We start from the raw sequence: 21,136 nt of genomic DNA, 5'->3' as shown, positions 1-21,136 counted from the left end.
GCTGTACGCGGACGGAACGTTCACTTCCCGAGAACTAAGGGGTGGGGCGGGGTGTACTTTTTATATAAAACAGGATAATGTTTGTCTTTAGACTTTCGTCAGAAAGTCAAATACATGCGAAATCTACATCTAAATTACTCCCCAAAGCAAAACGAAACCGGTTTCTCCTCGTGCAGTTTTAAAGTGAATATAGAAATAACATCACTGCCCCCAGGCTTTGGTATAGTCTAGGATATGCAGTGTTTACAAACCTCTCACCTAACTGCTAGATATTTGACAGCAAACTGCACACTGTTTTGCAGCCATAAAGTCTATGATAGCAAACTATAAACATCGTCGTGGCTTAATTGTATATACTAAGTCAAATTTTAGCACAGTCCAACAGATTTATATTTTTAAGAATTTCTGATGTTTATATTCACTCATGGTAAGTGGTCTGTTTATGGAAATATAAACCACAGGGTATCAAAGTTTTTTTCATTGTCATAATTCTTAAACCAAAAATATTTGAATGTGTTATTCTTGATAGCCAAATAATGTGACAGTAAGTGATGTGTGGGATGGCGTAAAGCACTTTCTTGTAACCAGTTTACTTGAAAGAAATCTTGATTGGCAAAGATTTGGAAAACTGAGAAGTCTTGACAGAAATTGTGTAATTGTATGCATTTGAGTGAAAAACTGCACTCACGTCTCATACTGAATAAGAGGCCTTCTTGTCGTTGTTACATACTGTAGGATTCATTTTAGTTTTGAGTTCCTATATTTCTCTATACATATGTTATTGTGTCATAATTCCTCTGTATGTCAAATGTAATGGGTTTGAAAATAATTCATTTTCAACTAAGGTTTTTGGATATAATTGGTTTAATCCAGTTTGTATGAACACAAGGAACGGCAATACCGGTTTAAGTCTCTAGATGGAGCTCTTGTATAATGCAAACCCTTTTTAACTTGTCTGTTCTAGATTGCTGAAATTTAGATAATAACCAACATTGCTTTCTGTTTGAAGTAAACAAATGATTTATTTTAAAGACTGCAATTCTCCTTATAATAAAAACGTGTTATCCATCACCAGAAAGTTTCCAACTTTTATGGCCAACCATTACAGCATGGTCAGTTATGAAGTGACAACTAGTGGTCTTTTTTTTCTTGTTAAATATAGACTTTGTACATCGGGAATTCAAAGAAAGTCTTTAAGTTGTGACTTTTTACCAACATGTTCTACCTGAGAACAAATAAAGCTATTTAAAGTCAACTCAATAAGCTACTGTTAAATAACAGACTGTAGAAAAAGCAAATATTCATGCCTGCAACATTAAAGGCCTTACAATTCTAACAATCAGCAAGAAGCTATTAGTGCATTATTTTTCTCCCCCTTAAGCACCAGTGGACATGAGCCGAGTCATATAATAAGAAATCCTTTTATAGACTAAATGACTAATACTGTAAATAGCAATGAAAAGTATGATTCATATTAGATTAGCTGAATATAGTTTGAGTAAGAGAACACAGTATTAGACAAAGTAATGTCTGCCCACAGTGCCCCAACAATGCCTTGGCAACTTAACCCAAGAAATGTTCAATGTTAATTGTTTTAATTAATTCACTTAATTTCCCATATGAGAAAAAATGACTTAAGAATCTAGATAGGCTAGGTCATTGGTCGAGTAAGAACCTGTTAGGTTCTGGCATGGTGTTTATCAAGCACTGCGTATGTTGCCTATATCTCCTGAACTCTGAATAAAACATTTGAATATGTTTTTGATACTTTTTCCTATATCTGATGGCAAAAGGTTTGGTGTATGGCCTGTTTGCACATGATTACAGGCATCAGTCCTTGCTTATATTTTCTTTATCTATGTCATTTATCGTATTTGATCTACACTGGTACCACTGGTTTTGAAAATCTTGAATCTAGCTGTTATTCGTTCCCCAATGTGTGTGCTTATAAAGTCAGCTTAAAGTTGGTCTGGCTACGACTGACTTGCTTTGTGACACAGAGAAGGGAGTGACGGTCATGAACACATGTGTAAGTGTACTGTACACATGAAGAGTGTTGTGAGAAAATACAATGATGTTTCTAATCAGCCACAACCAAGTTTCACAGAGATGGGGAAACAAAAGCTTTATTGTTACTCTTGCCAAGGGGGTTGTTTTCTTCATGTGTCTGTTTGTGTTTCCATTGAAGTGATATTTCAAAAACGATATTTCATTTATTCCAATGACATTTTATGGACTTCTGTCCAGGCACAATAGGCCATTTCACCTGTAGTTGCCTCTCAGTGGCCATGTTTAATTTGCCTATATTAGCAATAAAATAACAAAGTATATAAATAAAATTAAAGTGCTCGCAGGATTATTTTTGTAAACATATCAAGTAAATAAATACAGAGTAACATAATATTCCCAATAATAATAGAACAAATCTATAAGCTTTTTTTTTTTATAGAAAGGATATAGCATAACAAACAAAATATTGTGATACTTAAGTTAATTTATATATTTGCCTACACCCCTCGTCAAGCTGAACTCTCAGCACTGGCTGCTTCACAAAATATTTAGGCAAACTGTTGAGTTTGCACCCGTGGGGTGTGGGAATTAAACCACTGTCTATTTTAGCACAGGAGGAAGGCAGCACTGTGTGTAAAATGTGAATTTCCATAGTAACCTACTGTGAAACACAGCTGTTGAGGCCTCACCACAGGTTTTATGACTAAGGTGAAGACTGAAAAGCTGGGGAGGATAAACAAAAAACCGCACTAGTGTTAAGAGATGAGGCTGCACAGGAGGATAGTCATTGCGCAATGCATTACTGACAGTTTCGTCATGCTGATCTGGGCAATGATAACCTTAAAGTGGCTGCAGTTTGAGAGCCATACACTTCAGTAACTCTCCTAAATCTATAAGTTTAGTCTACTGGTTTCTTTCTTTTAAGGATTTGCATTTTTTTTTAGAAGTAGGCTTGCAGTATAGGCTATTTAAATGTATACTAATATATTTTTGTGTTTGTATATACAGTGGGGGGAACAAGTATTTGATACACTGCCGATTTTGCAGGTTTTCCCACTCACAAAGCATGTAGAAGTCTGTAATTTTTATCATAGGTAATCTTCAACTGTGAGAGACGGAATCTAAAACAAAAATCCAGAAAATCACATTGTATGATTTTTAAGTAATTAATTTGCATTTTACTGCATAACATAAGTATTTGATACATCAGAAAAACAGAACCTAATGTCTGGTACAGAGACCTTTGTTTGCAATTACAGAGATCAGACATTTCCTGTAGTTCTTGACCAGGTTTGCACACACTGCAGCAGAGATTTTGGCCCACTCCTCCATGCAGATCTTCTCCAGATCCTTCAGGTTTCGGGGCTGTCACTGGGCAATATGGACTTTCAGCTCCCTCCAAATATTTTCCATTGGGTCCAGGTCTAGAGAATGGCTAGGCCACTCCAGGACCTTGAGATGCTTCTTACGGAGCCACTCCTTAGTTGCCCTGGCTGTTTGTTTCGGGTCGTTGTCATGCTGGAAGACCCAGCCACGAGCCATCTTAACTGCTCTTACTGAGGGAAGGAGGTTGTTGTCCAAGATCTCGCGATACATGGCCCCATCCATCCTCCCCTCAATGCGGTGCAGTCGTCCTGTCCCCTTTGCAGAAAAGCATCCCCAAAGAATGACGTTTCCACCTCCACGCTTCACAGTTGGGATGGTGTTCTTGGGGTTGTATTCATCCTTCTTCTTACTCCAAACACGGCGAGTGGAGTTTAGACCAAAAAGCTCTATTTTTGTCTCATCAGAACACATGACCTTCTCCCATTCCTCCTCTTGATCATTCAGATGGTCACTGGAAAACTTCAGATGGGCCAGGACATGCGCTGGCTTGAGCAGGGGGACCTTGCGTGCGCTGCAGGATTTTAATCCATGACGGCGTAGTGTGTTACTAATGGTTTTTCTTTGAGACTGTGGTCCCAGCTCTCTTCAGGTCATTGACCAGGTCCTGCCGTGTAGTTCTGGGCTGATCCCTCACCTTCCTCATGATCATTGATGCCCCACGAGGTGAGATCTTGCATGGAGCCCCAGACCGAGGGAGATTGACCGTCATCTTGAACTTCTTCCATTTTCTAATAATTGCGCCAACAGTTGTTGCCTTCTCACCAAGCTGCTTGCCTATTGTCCTGTAGCCCATCCCAGCCTTGTGCAGGTCTACAATTTTATCCCTGATGTCCTTACACAGCTCTCTGGTCTTGGCCATTGTGGAGAGGTTGGAGTCTGTTTGATTGAGTGTGTGGACAGGTCTCTTTTATACAGGTAACAAGTTCAAACAGGTGCAGTTAATACAAGTAATGAGTGGAGAACAGGAGGGCTTCTTAAAGAAACACTAACAGGTCTGTGAGAGCTGGAATTCTTACTGGTTGGTAGGTGATCAAATACTTATGTCATGCAATAAAATGCAAATTAATTATTTAAAAATCATACAATGTGATTTTCTGGATTTTTGTTTTAGATTCCGTCCCTCACAGTTGAAGAGTACGTATGATAAAAATGACAGACTTCTACATGTTATGTAAGTGGGACAACCTGCAAAATCGGCAGTGTATCAAATACTTGTTCTCCCCACTGTATGTGAAGCTGTATCAATAATCATTTCCTAAATCTTATTGCTGTTCTTTTGAAATAGTGTTTCTCACTTAGTGTTTATATGCTTAGTTTGCGTTGTAAAATCACCTACTAGGAGACTGCTCATACTGTTTGTCATTATGGTCATGCCAATAGAATGTTAATTGATTTTTGGGTGAGGGTATGTTAAAAAACGAGTCAAAACAAATCTCTACAAAAGACGTGACACTACATGAACACTTTATCATGTGCGAAGCGTCTGCTTGATCGATGCATTTGGAAGCAGGATGATGGTAACTTAATCAAAGTAAAATGAAAGAGAATTTTATCTTAAACCTTTGCCGCTGACATCTCACGCTCACTGCAAAATGACTGTCGCACGACAAACACGCAACACGGAAGCGCAACGTTTCCTGGGTAATTGAGTTTTTCGTTTAATGGAATTTTCCAAAATAGATGTAGTGAGTGGAAATTTACAGTTTGCCTCCCAGTGTGCTATGCTGCGAATGCTTTGCAGGATGTTTTGCTGCAAATCAACCATGTGAACCTTAACTGACTGCTGAGGCTGTCGACGATATGATTGTTATTGGCACATGACTGTAATTACATCAAGTTTATACTGTGTTATTGATATGTTGCTGTATGTATTTTTTTTAGTAGTAGCAGTTTTAGTGATGGCATTAAAAGATTGTAAAAAAATGCAGAATACATGACAAACACGCACGCACGCACGCACAACCACATTAAAGGGAGGGCTTTCAAGTCCATATAAAATGCATTAGAGTACATCTATTTAAATAGCTGGAACAATAACACATTATCATGGTAACCAATTTAGTGACATATGTATTTTCATCTGCATTATATGCATACATTTACACGGATGTATATCTCAGGAGCCCACTTCGCATTGTTGCTTCTGTGGATGATAGGAGATTTTTATTGTCTCCCATAATTCATAAAAACTGCTTTTCTTTCTGATGTATGATCTGTTGTTTCATAGAGTATATCTTATATGGGTCAATTGAAAAAGTATTGTGTTGCAACCTCAAAAAAGGATGGCATGATAGTTTGTGTGTGTGTGTGTGTGTGTGTGTGTGTGTGTGTGTGTGTGTGTGTGTGTGTGTGTGTGTGTGTGTGTGTGTGTGTGTGTGTGTGTGTGTGTGCGTGCGTGTGTGTGTGTGTGTGTGTTTTGCTATAGCACTGGATTTCCTTTCTATTGCTCTGACAACCATTTCCTCTTGATCACTTCCCTGGTGCGTTGAATAGCTTCTGTGTTTCAAACAAGAAGCATGTGGGCTTTCAAAATATATGTAGCATACCTTTCTCTCTCTTTTGGGCATTGTTATTGGAATACAGGATGAGGCTTCAGAAACAGTAACATCCTTTAACTATTATTCAAAGAGGCTAGATTGCTCGACAATACAACCCTTAAATCTGATTAGACTCTTGGGTGATTAGTGAGAGCAGGGGTTTCTAGTAGTTTCTATGATTTGAGACAAGGTTATCCTGGGTTAATTTGTCAACTTCATAATTATTTGTGGTTGCATGCGGTAGATGAAGATTTGCTTAGCTCAATGAGAGGCCTACTGTAAAAATCGTTGTGGTGTTATATACAAATATCTATAGCCTATGCAACTATGGGTATGTAGCATCTTCATGTTTATTACTGCTTTACTGTTTATAACTGTTAAGAAAAGCTGTAATTGTTTAAGTAATATAATTTTGAATCAACTTAAAGTGTCATTTATTAAAATTATGAAAAACGAATTCCCTAAATAAAAGTGAGAAGTGAGGGAGGTGGGTGTCACATTGGTACCATGCTCGACGTTTTAAATGCAGATTTTCTATTAAATGCACTTGTCCTTGTGATGTATAGTGCAGTGTTAACATTTAGCCCTGGATAATAACCTGGAGAAATGTAGAGTCGCACTGAAACGCCCCACTTTCCACGTGTGTGTGTGTGTGTGTGTGTGTGTGTGTGTGTGTGTGTGTGTGTGTGTGTGTGTGTGTGTGTGTGTGTGTGTGTGTGTGTGTGTGTGTGTGTGTGTGTGTGTGTGTTTGAGGGGCGTGGATTGAACAGAGGCTTTAAAGAAAAAGAGGCAGCATTGTCTGGAGGAAGTCACTGCTACCGTGAAACGGAAAGTAGGGAGATGTCAACGTACTGCTAACGTGAAAACAACCCAGGAGCCCTGCGTGGTACGAGAAGAGACCTTTTGAAAGATATTTAGTAAAAGCTCTTCAGCAGCGGGACGAATCTTCAGGAAGAAGGCGTGTCGCTTTGGCAGCATTAGTGCGTATGCTAACACTAGCTAACAAGGTACATCTTTAGTGCTCATCTGTGTTTTAACAATTGGAGCCGGTGAGTCTGTATGTGAGCTACTCCCTGGGTGCTTAAGTGATTATGTTATAAATCAAATCAAATTATGTTTAAAATATGTGATCAGAATGTTATTGTTAAGTCTGTGATTCTATGTTTTCGGTGATGACAGTTGATGTATCTATCAAATGTTTAAACTGTCATCGACATCTGTCCAATTAACCTTTTGGCTAAAGTATGGAGAAGAAATACTTCAATTACGTTTAAACGTATATATCAGACTTGCGTGTTGTGGTAAAACCGAATAATAAATCATGCAGTGAATCTGAGATGATAATAATAATAATATAATAATAATAATAATAATAATAATAATAATAATAAGCTCCTTGAGGATGCGCAGTTTGGCTGTCGGACTGACTATTCTAGACATTTCCACGCGCCAAGATCTATGCACCCGTTTACCTAGCGCCAGCACGTGCACTGGTGTCACCTTTCCTTTGTGTCTACAAATGCTCTCAACCGTAGCTACTTGGTTTAAATAAAAGAGCAATTGTTATGCACACCAATAATCTCTTATAATGAATCCAGTATGTGTTTTTAAAAAATATTTTAATTAACGTTAGCATGCCTCACTTTGCAGCCTGTATTTGATTAAAAAAAAATTGTTTCAAGCAAAGGAAAAGCATTCGGTGTTGTCATTAGAGATACATGTTAACCACTGCAACTTGCATACTGCAAATGTCCTCATCGTCAAGTTGATTTACACTATCTATTCTGGGGTTCCTGCATGTCAGGGCTGGTTTGCCTCTGCATCTCTTTTGGCTTTAATACCTGGCACATACTCGAGCATTTAACACCGTTAAGGTATTGCTCCAGACAATTAGCTTTGCCTGAGAAAATGTCTATCTTACAGAAAGGGGAATAATACAGGTGTAACACTTCTGGATTTTGTTCAGTCTAATGGTTTGATACAACCCGGACTAAAGGTTCTCTTTTTCCCTGGCAGCACCATATATTTTTTGTTTGTTTTGGCAGCAACTACTGTGGCTAGTAGTTAGGCTTACTGGCAGTAATTATGTTTGAATCCCACATAATATTACTTTGCAAATGAAATGATAATAAACTTTTGAAAAACATTGTTGTGTTTCAGAGCCAGATTCTCTTAGACAGTTTATGGGGAACACATGGACTGCAGTTCTTAATGATATGATGGTAAAACGCAAACAAAGACTTCCTTTAATGAAAGGGACGGTTATGCATAAAACCTGGTTGTGAAGACAAACGCGTAGGATCTTTTTCTATCACGCTTGAAATTCTATAAACTATAATAGAGGCCAGACATCCAAATGTGTGCATGTATGTGTGCTCACACATCTCAAAACACTATACTTTTGTGATGCATCTATTTAACTTGATCCATCTCACTGTCAGCTTACAACTAATTGTCATTTTAGATTTGCACTTAGGGAACCCTTGGACAAGGGTTTATTTTTAGTGATGTGATTGTAGCTTTTTAAAATGTGCATGTGTTATTTTAGGTAAAACAAGAAAATTCAATTTTGACTGTCCTAAATTCGGTGTGCCCCTCTACTGATTATTTTTTCCTGGCTTAAACCATACAATGGAATTCCACAATTTCTGTCTTTCCAATATACTTACGACTATCTGCTTGCTGGCATTTTTCTTTTGTGTTTTAATTTAGTTTATTCTTAAGTCTTTTCTTGCTAAATGTTGGATTTCTTTGAAGTTTTTACAGGCTTGAGCTCTTTGTGTTAGAGTATTAGGTGGGCAGTCATAGGGAGGCTAAACCAGCTTGGCACCAGCATTCCTATTATTTCTATGGTTTATAGAGAGCTCTGCTATGTCATACCATTTCTTTCATTAGTGATTTTTTAAAATAATTGTATACATTTGGGATATATTATTCAGTTTGACTCCAGGCATTTTTGAACCTCGAATTGTGTTTTTATCCTGTTTTCAGAGATGGTGTAAAGTATCTTTAAAACATTTGTGTTCGATGTTCTTAACTTCTAAAATTACAGCTCTAATGAGGTGTTTTTGATTGTCTTTGCTGTCTTGCAGGAACATTAACTCTAGGCTATTCTAGACCAGAGGCCTGCAACATCCTCCTCTAAAACTAGAACGACCTCAGTGCCGGTGGATAACCCCCTCCGAAGCACACCTAGTGTATTTGACCTGACGGTGGATACTACAGCTTCCAACCAGACAGCAAACCAAAGAAATAATTTCCATTGCTCCGTTTAAAATAATAAATCAATAAGTTTGACTATTGTATTTATTTTCTTCTTAAGCTGTGAGCTAGTCTTTTTAAGTAATCTGTAAAGATGAGTCCTGGATTGGAAGCAGTGGACATAGCTGTGGTAGTACTGTATTTTGTCCTGGTGCTAGCCATTGGTTTTTTTGCCATGTGGAAAGCCAATCGCAGCACTGTGAGTGGCTACTTCCTGGCTGGACGCTCCATGACATGGATAGTAATTGGTGCATCACTCTTCGTCAGCAACATTGGCAGTGAACATTTCATAGGCCTGGCTGGGTCAGGAGCAGCAAGTGGCTTTGCTGTTGGAGCATGGGAATTTAATGCAATTCTTCTTCTGCAGCTGCTTGGCTGGGTGTTTATTCCTGTGTATATACACTCGGGGGTCTACACCATGCCCGAGTACCTGTCGAAACGCTACGGTGGCAACAGGTTAAAGATTTACTTTGCTCTCTTGTCTATATTACTTTACATTTTTACCAAACTGTCTGTGGATTTATATGCTGGAGCACTCTTCATCCAGGAGTCCCTGGGGTGGAACCTTTATGTGTCAATCGTTCTGCTCATCACTCTGACAGCGCTGCTTACTGCCACTGGTGGTCTGGTGGCAGTACTCTACACAGATGCACTTCAGGCCGTGTTGATGATTGGTGGAGCACTAATCTTAACCATCCTAAGCCTTATCAAAGTTGGTGGGATGGAGGGTGTCAGAACTAAGTACATGCAGGCCGTTCCCAATGTTACTGCTATAATGGCCACTTGGAACATCACCTATTCTTCTTCCTGCCACATTGAGCCTAAACCAGACTCCCTACGCATCCTCCGAGGTCCCCTGGATGAAGACATTCCATGGCCCGGCTTCATTCTTGGCCAGACCCCTGCCTCTATCTGGTACTGGTGTGCTGACCAGGTCATTGTTCAGAGAGTACTAGCAGCAAAGAACATTGCTCATGCCAAGGGCTCTACGCTCATGGCTGGATTTCTCAAGATCCTGCCCATGTTTTTAATAGTGATCCCTGGAATGATCTCCCGCATCTTGTTTACGGACGAGATCGCCTGCATTGGGCCCGAGCACTGCAAGGCTGTTTGTGGTTCTGAGGCTGGCTGTTCAAACATTGCCTACCCACGCCTTGTCATGGCAGTGATGCCTGTCGGACTCAGGGGTCTGATGATGGCCGTCATGATCGCTGCCCTGATGAGTGACCTAGACTCGATCTTTAACAGTGCAAGCACCATCTTCACCCTGGACATCTACAAAAATGTTCGAAGCGAGGCGTCTCAGCGTGAGCTCCTCATTGTGGGCCGCATGTTTGTTGTAGTTATGGTGGCAATCAGCATTGCCTGGGTCCCTGTTATTATCCAAATGCAAGGGGGGCAGACATACCTTTACATCCAGGAAGTTGCTGGCTACCTTACTCCACCAATAGCTGCCCTCTTCCTGTTGGGTGTTTTCTGGAAACGGTGTAATGAGACAGGTGCATTTTGCGGAGGCATGACCGGTTTCACTCTTGGTGCCCTACGTCTGATCCTAGCTTTTATCTACCGCAAGCCGAACTGTGACTTGCCAGATGATAGGCCTGCCTTCATTGCTAAAGTGCACTACATGTATTTTGCCGCCGGGCTGTTCTGGACTTCAGGGTTGGTGGCAGTGGTGGTCAGCCTCTGCACCTCTGCCCCAGATGAAGAGCAGGTTCGCACCACCACATTCTGGGGGGTCCGAAACAGGAAAAGGCTTCCAACAAAAGACCGAAAGGAAACCTTAAGGCTGACCGAAGAGAGCCTTCAGAATGGCAATGGAAGACTCCATAAAGAAATACCACAAGATGTCAGAAACGAGAGGTGTTTGGATGGGGCAGATGAAAAGCTCTTGGTCCCATACACTGACCATCACCCAGAAACCCCAAGTACAGAAACATCCTCTGCCACCACGCCCGCAGACCAATTCAGTAATGGAAAGATAGAGCTGACCCAAGGTGAAAGCAGCCAGGTCCAAAGGAAGACTAGCGGGTTTATGTGTTTCCTGGAACGGTTTTGTGATTGTAATGACAGCCACAGAGCACTCCAAAAAAAGTATTGCAGGAGGATGTCATTGATGAAATGCTGTACGAGTCACCCAGGGATAAAATAATCCTCAACGTGGTTTTGGTGTGTGTCTGCTGTGTGGGCATCTTCCTATTTGTTTACTTTTCAATTTAGTTTGACTCTGTACTGGACTGATGGGAATTGATTTGGGTGCTTTTATTAAGGCGGGAGTTGTGTTGAGCTGTTATAACGGTTACATTTTCAAAGTTTTGAGAATCTCTGTCTGTGATATTTACAGTTGTCTTTTTAAGCTTTCTAACAGGGATATGAGCCTACCTAATCATTTTTTCAATGATTAAAGCTTTGCCACATGAAAACAGTTGTACTTCTTTTAGGAGTAGTATTTGACTTGTCTGTGCATCTTGTACAGTGCTTATTGTTTATTCTGCATAAAGAATATGTACTGAGGATTTTCTTTATTGTTAGTATTTAACATCTACTTTTTTTAAAACAAATGCCCTTGTCTGTATTTTGTGATTCATTCTTTTATTTCCCCATTCTTGTTGTCCATTACTGAGGACGTAGTTGCTGGTTTAGCATTCATATGTCAGTAACTCGAAAGGTTATAGGTCATGACAGTTTCTCCCACTGTACACAATATTACTACTGCATTATTTGAGTATAACTTTGAATGTTTGATTATTTTTTTATTATGTCTTTTCAAGTTTAATGTCATTGTTAAAAACATTGTGTATACTTGTTATGCACTGCTATTGTATTACCACAATAGTGCACAAGTATCCATTCATCAATACAGTAATGTCATTTAAACCTTGTGTACAATATAATTCATGTCAAGATCGCCCACAATATACATTTCTTCAATAGAAAACCATTTCTTCTGTATCTACTGTGTTCATGTACATTATAGTGAGTTTCACCTAATTTTATCTTGTTTGAAGTGAATCAATTACACTTTTTACCAAATTTGTCTTAGTACGCAATATTAAAAAGAGAAGAACACTTTTGCCCTGAAAATGTTGTACAGTGAAAACCATCTTTCTTTAAAGATGATTCAGCTTTCTCGTGTTGTAAATGTTACGTTTCCATGTTCACATTTTCTGGCTTATCTTTTAGATTGTGGTCATTATTTCCAAATTGTAAGATATCTAGGCATCTACCCTCCCCCCCCACTCCAGAACACAAACTATTTGTGTCTACATGCACTTTGAAATTGGACAGTTGTGTTAAATGACCTTAGTCCTAAAACAGTGTCATCTTTGACAGGCCAATACCAATTAATGCTGAGCATAAAAGATGTATTTAGGGGATTGATAAATTATGATTGCTGTGTGTGAAAATGCTTTAAAACATTTATTTTCTCTCTGAGAAAATAAACATTATTTTTATGGATTTAATTTTTTGAGACTGATAATAAAAGTTCTGTGGAAAACATTTCTTCTCATTTTTTTTATGTAATGACAGAAAAAACAAGAGGAACACTTGGATAAAATACGTTCTTAAAACGTTGGTTAATTTCAGTTTTGCTAAACATGAACATCCATTTCAAAGTAGGCATTCTTTAAATGTGCTTTTTATAAGGTTGTAAACTCAGGAGACTTGTTTTGTGGTGTTCTAAAGAACATTACAACACCAGAAACATTGTTCATTGATCATGTGATTATCAGCTGGTCTTGTGAAGTACATAGTTTAAGCATTAGTTTACATACAACTGTAAAATGATCAAATTACATGTGAACCAAAGTTGGAAAAGGAACTAATCTTAATAAAATTCCCAAATAATTGCATTATTGTGATACCCTGCACTTCTTCCTGTGTATGATAAAGGACATTGATTAAAAAAAAAAAAGGATGAAGGACACCATACTGGTCTTTGATTAAATGCACATTCTTGGGTGGTAATAAACTTACCCTTGTGTTTCTTTTGCGGCTTTCTGTTATAGTTGTAATACATAAACCCCAGCATTAATTATTAATCTGCTCAGTGCTAAAAGTACATTGGATGATTCCAGGCGTATTTGCACAAGATTTAGCCAATCAAAAAGCCAGGATCAGAGGATTCTAAAGCTCCACTTCTAAGCTCCATTCATTCCTCCATCCTAGGTCGACCAAATCTTGCATCTCTGTAACTTTCCATGATTACGTAAAAGCCACACAACTAAGCCATACAGGAATGATTCATGATTAGGTAACATGTTGATAAGTAAAAAAAAATGACAGCCAACACCCTTGTGGCATTTAGAAAACATCAACTGTCAAGTCACAAATGTGCAATGAATCCTCAGTTTAACAGGTTGAATTGTAGCACACACCTTGTAAAAGTGACTGTGGGTAGTAGTTGGGAACATATTGAGAAAATGACCTGCTCTTCTTGACAGCATATGCTTTGATCAATACAGGTCAGTAAGTAAATGTATTGGTAAACACCAGAGGTGGGAAGTAACTAAGTACATTTACTCAAGTACCATAGTTGAAATATTTTGAATTTGATGCTACTTAGTAGTACTCCACTACAATTCAGAGGTAATCGTGTACTCTTGCTCCACCACATTAATTTAATACCTTTAGTTACTTTACTACTTTGGATTAATGATGTGAAATATAATCAACACTTAAATAATACTTTAGTTACACCCGGAGTAAATTCACAAACTACCCTGCAGAATACAAAGTCATTAAAAGTAGCTGCACCTTTACCAGCTTTGATAAATACTTTAATCCATCAATAATTATAAAACATATCATATATAGTATTCTGAAATGGATCAATCTGCATAATGACTACTTTTACTTTTGTTGTGAATATGTTGATACTTTTACTTTACTAACATTTTGATTGCAGATGTTTTGTATTCATACATTTCGGTACTTCTACTTTTACAAGATCCCAGTTCTTCTTCCACCTCTGGATAACACTGAATGGAACATTTTAGTCACCTTATAAATCATTACCTTCAGCTCCTTCTTGATTAGGTTGAATCAAAGCAAATGCAGAAGTTGTGATTCCTGTCTGTGTCATTCACCCAACAATGAACATACAGTAACTGAATTTAAATGTTACAATATGTTCATGGATTAATTCACCTCTGCTGAAAGAAAGGTATGCGCTTCAGGCATGTTTCAAATAAATAGCAACTAAACACATGTCTATATTTTTACTTTGATGATCACACACTCCCTTAAAACTGCTGTGGTAATTATTTTCAGTGGTGGAAAGTATACATTTAAAGGAAAAATCTAAAGATAACAAAGGTCTTGATGATACATCCTCTGGGGACCATGAATGTTTGCATAACCGTTTGTGCTAATCCTTACAGAAGATGCTGAAATATTTCACAGGATAAGTAAGAACTTTGATTTGCTGTCTTTTAATTCAGTTAATGCAATAGTTATGTATATTTTTGAATAAAGGGCAACAAAAAACGACTGACCTGCTTAACTTATCCACCACTGTTAATTGAAGTCATGCAGGGGGATGGCCCTCAGGTCTTAGCACTCATCTAGATGCCACCTTTGCACAATTACCTGTGCTTGTGGCAAGTACCTCAGCTCTCATGTGTTGGTGTTATTTTACATCGCTGCTGAAAGATACACCTTTTGAGTTTGTGCTGTAATTCAAACTAGCTTGAAATGTTTGTGTCACACATGCTTTGCTTACTCCTCCACTTACCCCCACCAGACTTTGGAGGAAAGTCATGATACTGTCTTTGTGGAAAAGTACTGGCAACTGGGCCATGCTTTGTTCATTGTCTATTTTGGAGAGTGCAAACAGGAACAATAGCCTGAAGCAAATGCTCGGTATGGCCTCACGGCGAGAGAACGAAGATATTATTAGATTATATTAAGATTAATTAATCTACACGCATGACAGTCTGTCAATGTGTAACGCATACAGTTTTTCTAGTATAGCCAATTTCCTCAAGGTTTACATTATATAAGTGTTAACATAATCGCTTGTAATTGAGCTTGTGAAGATGGGCTAATTAGTTTGTCTGGGTCAGCACTTGTTATTTTTTTGTGTCATGCTTACAGGTTGCAGTTGTAATGCTGTATTTATCGTTGTGCACATTGCATCTAGGTAAGATGATGAGGCAAATTTGCATGTTGGGTTAACAAGGCACATGTGTCATGCATTTAACTACAGGTCTCTGACAAGAACAAAAGGAAGTACCATTCATTGAGCAACTGGTCAACAGGGATAAGTGTCAGTTAGGCAATTCAGGATTGGACAGCATTGTTGTAACATTGTTTATTAGGCCTGCTTACCTATGTTTCATACAGCAATGCATCTTTTACCATCCCTACGAGCAGGATTATCCAGTCAGGTATACGGATGTATAATAAAAGACTATTTTTGATAGCCATTTTTCATTTTTATTATTTTGCATGCAACAAAGTTCCCAAGACATAGAATGACGGAGTATACCTGAAATTAAAGTGACAAATATCACAGTACATACTACATGAACAAATATGTTTGCTTTGTTGTTCGTCAGCAATTTTGAAAGCAATGTCTCTGTTATTCCTTCTTATTAGGATGACAACAGAATCAGCCATGTAGGGAATGTGGAGTGACCTTTAAATAAACCACAAACACAATGCGTTCCTGTCATTCCCCATGCACAGCCCGGACTTAACTATAGCTGCATGCCTGTTATTCTGGCATTATTCCATGGAATAGGGCTTCAATCACAAAAGGACATTTTCACCTCCTTTAGTAACAACAGTGGAAAGTATAGTGACTATAATGACTGAGAATCAATGAGGCATACATCCATGAGGCCCTTTCCCGTCAAGGTCAAACCGACCAATGACAACAACATTCTTTATAAATGACTAATTTACAGCATGGCTGCTAAAGTTTAAGGTGTCGACATCTAATAAAGAGTTTTTCTTTGGGGAAAAGTGTTCTAATGCAGGAAAAAATCATCTCAAAATATCTCAGTAATGATTAAATATGTGTTAGATTTCCATCCTTCTTCTTCTCTTTGGTAACTCCTACAATACCTGTATCCTCCTTGGTTTGGATTTTCCTGGCCAGGTCATCATAGAAACATGGTATCTGTTCCCAAATGATAAATAGTAGTGTTATTGTGGCAGTGGGATAACTCTATTGTGGAATAAGATAATACATCCATGTTATTTTCTTCCATCGCTACACCAGGACATCACCCAATCAATAGATTATTTTACAGGATTACAAGACCTTTACGGAAACACAATACTGTGATAAAACTGGAAGACAACTTTAATTCTATCTATTAACCTTCATCATTATATATATTCACCTGTTTATATAATATTTGTGCTGACTCCTGTGACTCATAGAACACCAGTTTATGTGTACGCTTTATAAATGGCATAACCCACAAATAGACATTCACAGTGTGAGGTAACAGATCATATGAGTTTAGAAGTAGGCACATTGTGTGGTCAAACATGAATTTATGAACTGTAATATTTTAGCCTAACAGGGGACTTATGGTTCACTGGCTAGGTGGCATTGCCCTCTCTTTTTTTCAGTCTTGCCTTAGGTTTGTGATGCTGTTGTGGTCCGTCTCTGATCTCTGATGTTTAATCCAGCCATGCTTGTGATGATGTCTGATGGTCTTTGGTTATTCTGTCATAGCTTGCTGTCTTTAGCCTGTTTACATCCAGGGGGAACGGTACTTCACAATATTTGTGATGTCATTTGAGTTGTTCTGAATCATATATTTCCTTGATCACACACTGGTATTGAACATCCTGTTCCATTATTTTTATGTAAAATGTGTTGATTGTTAACAAATCAAGAACATACTTATTAAATTACCTGCGAAAATGATGATGATGTCATGTGAGTTAGAAAGCCTGCTTAAGCAGTATATCCGAAAACAGAAAGATTGGCAGCATTGATATATATAAGTACAGATATGCATTTATTGTAACATTAATGTATGTATATTGTACTATTTTATAAGGGGTGTATACATTGTAACTTATTGTTTATTGATAATTAACTAATGCTTTATAGATGAGTTAAATGCCATCATTAAAACAACATTATGTGCTATTCACTTGGACCAAAGAGTCCTTTAAAGTTCAGAATAATGCTTTGAAGCTGTAATAAGTTTACCCTCAACATGAAAGGAACATGTTAGGGGACCAATCAGTAAGGCAACAGGACACAGGAGTTAGTTAAAGGAAACTGGGAGTTTTTTATTTACCTAAAATTTCAAAAAACACATTACAAATCAATAATCTTTAACAACTACGCCTATAAAATAGATCAACAGAAAGTAACTATAAATACTACTCAAATACACATACTGTATAGTGGCTTGGCCAAACCAAATAGAATATTTGCAAATGTCCTCTTTTATCATGGAAGAATGTGATTTGTCCCAATTGGCCAAACTGGCTTCTTGCAGTATTTATGAGTCCTCAGTGCTCAGCTACTCCTTTGCTGAACAAGGAAGGATCTTCCCCCAACGACCACGGTAACTCCAAATCAATGAAATATATTAGTACAAATACCGTGTTTACTGTTCTGAGATGTGGGAAAAATCCTAAATAATGTCTTTTTTCAAGCAAATAAAAAGTTTTCCATTTAAATAAAATGTGTGGTGTTATTTGTTAGTGTAGTTATTTGTTGCTGTGGTTGACTGCAGCTGAATTGAGGTACAACTAGTGGAGGTGAGTGGACAGTGTATTTGCTTTAACCTGTGGCCTGTGTCACAGCATACAGTAAGATAATATTTATAATTTGGCCATTGCAAAACGGATCTGCAATAGCTTAATGCTTGTAGGGATTGCACTTCATACATAGTATGGGAAAGATAATAAAGCTGTTTAGGCTGATACATAGGACCCCTGTTGTCAGTTTATTTCAACACACATTGTGTGCCTACAACATACTGAGCCAACAGAGACATTCATGATAAAAATAAATGTCATGTTGTGAAATATCAGCTAATGTAATGCTCATATTAAGATGTGCAGATGCGGGAAAACTGACCGAAAATTGAAAGAGAAAAGGAAGAAAATGAATCCAGGGTCATGACTTTGTGGAGATTTGAACACGTTTAGCAGAGCACACAATCTTTTTTTTTTGCAAGAAACTGTTAAAACATGTGCTAGGAATAGGCCTTTTGGACTTTGTATACACTGTTCTTTACAGAGCAGAAAGTCAGCTAAGCATCCTCCCGCTTGAACTCCACAGCAAAACATAAATAATCTGGGAACGATCAGAGGTGGTGGGAGTAATCTACTCCAGCAGTGTTGCTCTAAAGTGTTGGGAAACACTGCCAATTTAACGCAGGATTTATTTTCAAGCATTCTTCTCAGCAAACTGATACCACCCTGAAGTGTCCTTGAGCAACACAAAAGACCTTTAATGACATCAGGGTGCTGCCTTTGGACTCTGAAAACCTCACTTGACCTCAAATGAAGTGCGTAATTACCTGCATACACATTCGAGTTTTTACTGAACAGAGAGATTAACACAAAATAATTGTACATTTATCATGAACATCTTTCACAGATAATGTACTTGCATTTGAGTATGGGGCTTTCAATGTGTAGCATTTGCTGCCATCTAGGGGAAAGCTAATGTAATTTAGACTGGCTGCTCCCCTTGCACTGTACTCCCTCTGTGGGGCAGATGAAGAAATACAATTGCCCCCCCATGAACCATCCAGGTCAACCTTTCAATATTTCATTTCCAGCCCTGTGTTTGTTGCTGGTATTTGGATATTAATGCGTTATAATAATGATTGTGTGTCAGGTTTGACTCCCAGCTCTTACCTTTTCTTTAACAGCAGAAGAAAAATGATTTTGTATGCATAACATTTTCAAGGTCATGCTCCACTTTAGTTTTTCTTTTACCCCCCTCCACACACAGAAACTCAAAATCCACTGCTCAGCCAAGAAGAAAAGATTAACAAAGTAAACAAAGTACCAGTAGAGGTGTTCCTGCGAGCGAAATGACTTTGCCTCTGCCTCTTTACATTGTTCTGTTTTCAATCCAAGTTGTCTCACCAATTCATGATGCGGCTGTCAGAAAACTTGAAAGAGGTTGGTACACTAAAGCTTAAAAAACAAATGTATATGTATTTCTGTTTATTAAATGATATTATTTTAAGCTGTTCTTGACCTCTATATGTTTTGCTCTAGGGTTGTGCTTTAGTAAGGGTAAATGTGATAGAAAAAACTTCTCACAGTAATACAGTAATATACAGTTTAGGTAATGATGATTTAGCACTTTCAGAGAAATATTACCTGTTGCATGCTACTTTAAAGTCTTACATAATTCAATACAGATTTCCTGACAATAGCTTTTTTCTTGTGGCCTTCAAACCATATTTTCCTGTATACAAAGTGTTGATGAGGCAGGTCCATTTCAGAGTGTTAAACTATAAATATATAACACCTAAGGATAGCTTCTAATTTGTCCAGTATTTTTTTTAAAACACAGACTATGTAAAACCTAGTTTTCACAGGCTTTAAGATTTCTTCTGGTCAAATATGCATATCATTTGTTTAGAAAGTGGGTTACTTTAACTTTTTCTTCTCTTATGCCTAAAATGAATTTGCCCCAGTCTATGTTCAGAATTAGGATACAATACCCTCAATTTACCTTACAGTGGATTATTTTAAACTACTGGAAACATTGTCTTTTTTTCCCTCTCCAACTAGATGGGTGCATCTGATTTGTCCAACCTAACCCTTCACCTGGAGGGGTCACTGACTAGTGCTCTGGGTCAATACCTGGACAACTGGCGGCGTAACATGACAGCTGCAAGCAACGCTTTGGATAAGACTCTGGCTGAGGAGAACTTCAAGAACGTCATCTGGTATCTGGCGTTGATGATTGGCATGTTTGCCTTTATTGTTGTGGCCATGCTGGTGAGCACAGTCAAATCCAAGAGGAGAGAGCACTCTAATGACCCCTACCACCAATACATCAAAGATGACTGGACTGCCCAGATACAACAGGGGGACGTTGTCACTAACTTTGTAGCTGGATAATGCAAGAGACACCTAACTCCCAGCAGATCATCAATATCAGTGGCAGCAGCAGCAGGACTATTGAGAAATAATTTATTACAAATAATTTGAAATTAATTTAAAGAAAATGTATCCAGTAAATAATTTAATTAAAAATGACATAATTCTATTCAGTTGCTTCAGTTACATGATCCTCTTGTCATTAATGCTGGCTCTGAGTCATTTTGTCATGATTTACTGGGACAATTAAATATAACAGAGCCATCTTTAATGTAAGTAACACCTGGGACTTTCCTGTTATGATAACATGTCTGCTGTAAAAAAAGGGCTAATAAAAATAAATGTACTCACACTGATTCGAATTCTATTTGTGTGTTAAGACTAATGTATATTTATATATATTGTTTACCCAAAAGCTCAGATCATTTTTGGAATCACTGCATAAGGATCTTAACATTTTAGGATTTATGTTAGTGCACAACCCTAGTCATTTCCTGTTTTGCCTGCAGGGGTCAGAAGAGGCTATTTTGAACTATTTTGCGTGAGAGTGGAGATGAAGAACACTAAAGCGGGAGGCGTATCATCGTTTCAGCTTCTTTTATATTTAACATATCTTGCAACTCCTTTAGATTTCTCAATTTTGAATGACAAAATGCAGAGAATTGTGGGAAATCAAGAAAAGCACTATAACTTCTGACAACCAAAACAAAACAAAATACAGTTACATATAAATAATAACATTTTCAGTTCACGGTCAGAAAGCTCACTGCACATTCTAAACTCAATGAGACACATCTGTAAGACAAGATCTACACATTGGTATTGTGAGTTGCCCTTTGAACACTTGTTGGCCGATTGTCTCATATGTGATCACTTCAAATACAGCA

The 21,136-nt window shown here is 38.0% G+C and overlaps 2 protein-coding genes across 2 annotated transcripts; both read left to right on the top strand.

Annotated features, from left to right (window-relative positions):
- The first annotated feature begins 6,696 nt into the window (after nt 1-6,696).
- Nucleotides 6,697-12,695, top strand: LOC134867047 (sodium/myo-inositol cotransporter-like). Its single transcript, XM_063887330.1, is given in 3 exon segments — nt 6,697-6,940; nt 9,026-11,290; nt 11,293-12,695. Coding segments are annotated over 2 exon segments (2,124 nt in total). The 5' UTR covers nt 6,697-6,940; nt 9,026-9,288; the 3' UTR covers nt 11,415-12,695.
- A 6,497-nt stretch (nt 12,696-19,192) lies between these two features.
- LOC134867048 (potassium voltage-gated channel subfamily E member 2) lies at nt 19,193-20,571 on the top strand. Its single transcript, XM_063887331.1, has 2 exons — nt 19,193-19,316; nt 19,938-20,571. Exons 1-2 carry the CDS (start codon nt 19,287-19,289, stop codon nt 20,268-20,270), a joined length of 363 nt encoding a protein of 120 aa, XP_063743401.1. The 5' UTR covers nt 19,193-19,286; the 3' UTR covers nt 20,271-20,571.
- The last annotated feature ends 565 nt before the right edge of the window (nt 20,572-21,136 follow it).

Source organism: Eleginops maclovinus, chromosome 7, assembly GCF_036324505.1.
Source record: "Eleginops maclovinus isolate JMC-PN-2008 ecotype Puerto Natales chromosome 7, JC_Emac_rtc_rv5, whole genome shotgun sequence".
Lineage (NCBI taxonomy): Eukaryota > Metazoa > Chordata > Actinopteri > Perciformes > Eleginopidae > Eleginops > Eleginops maclovinus.
This window is presented reverse-complemented; position numbering and strand designations above follow the sequence as displayed.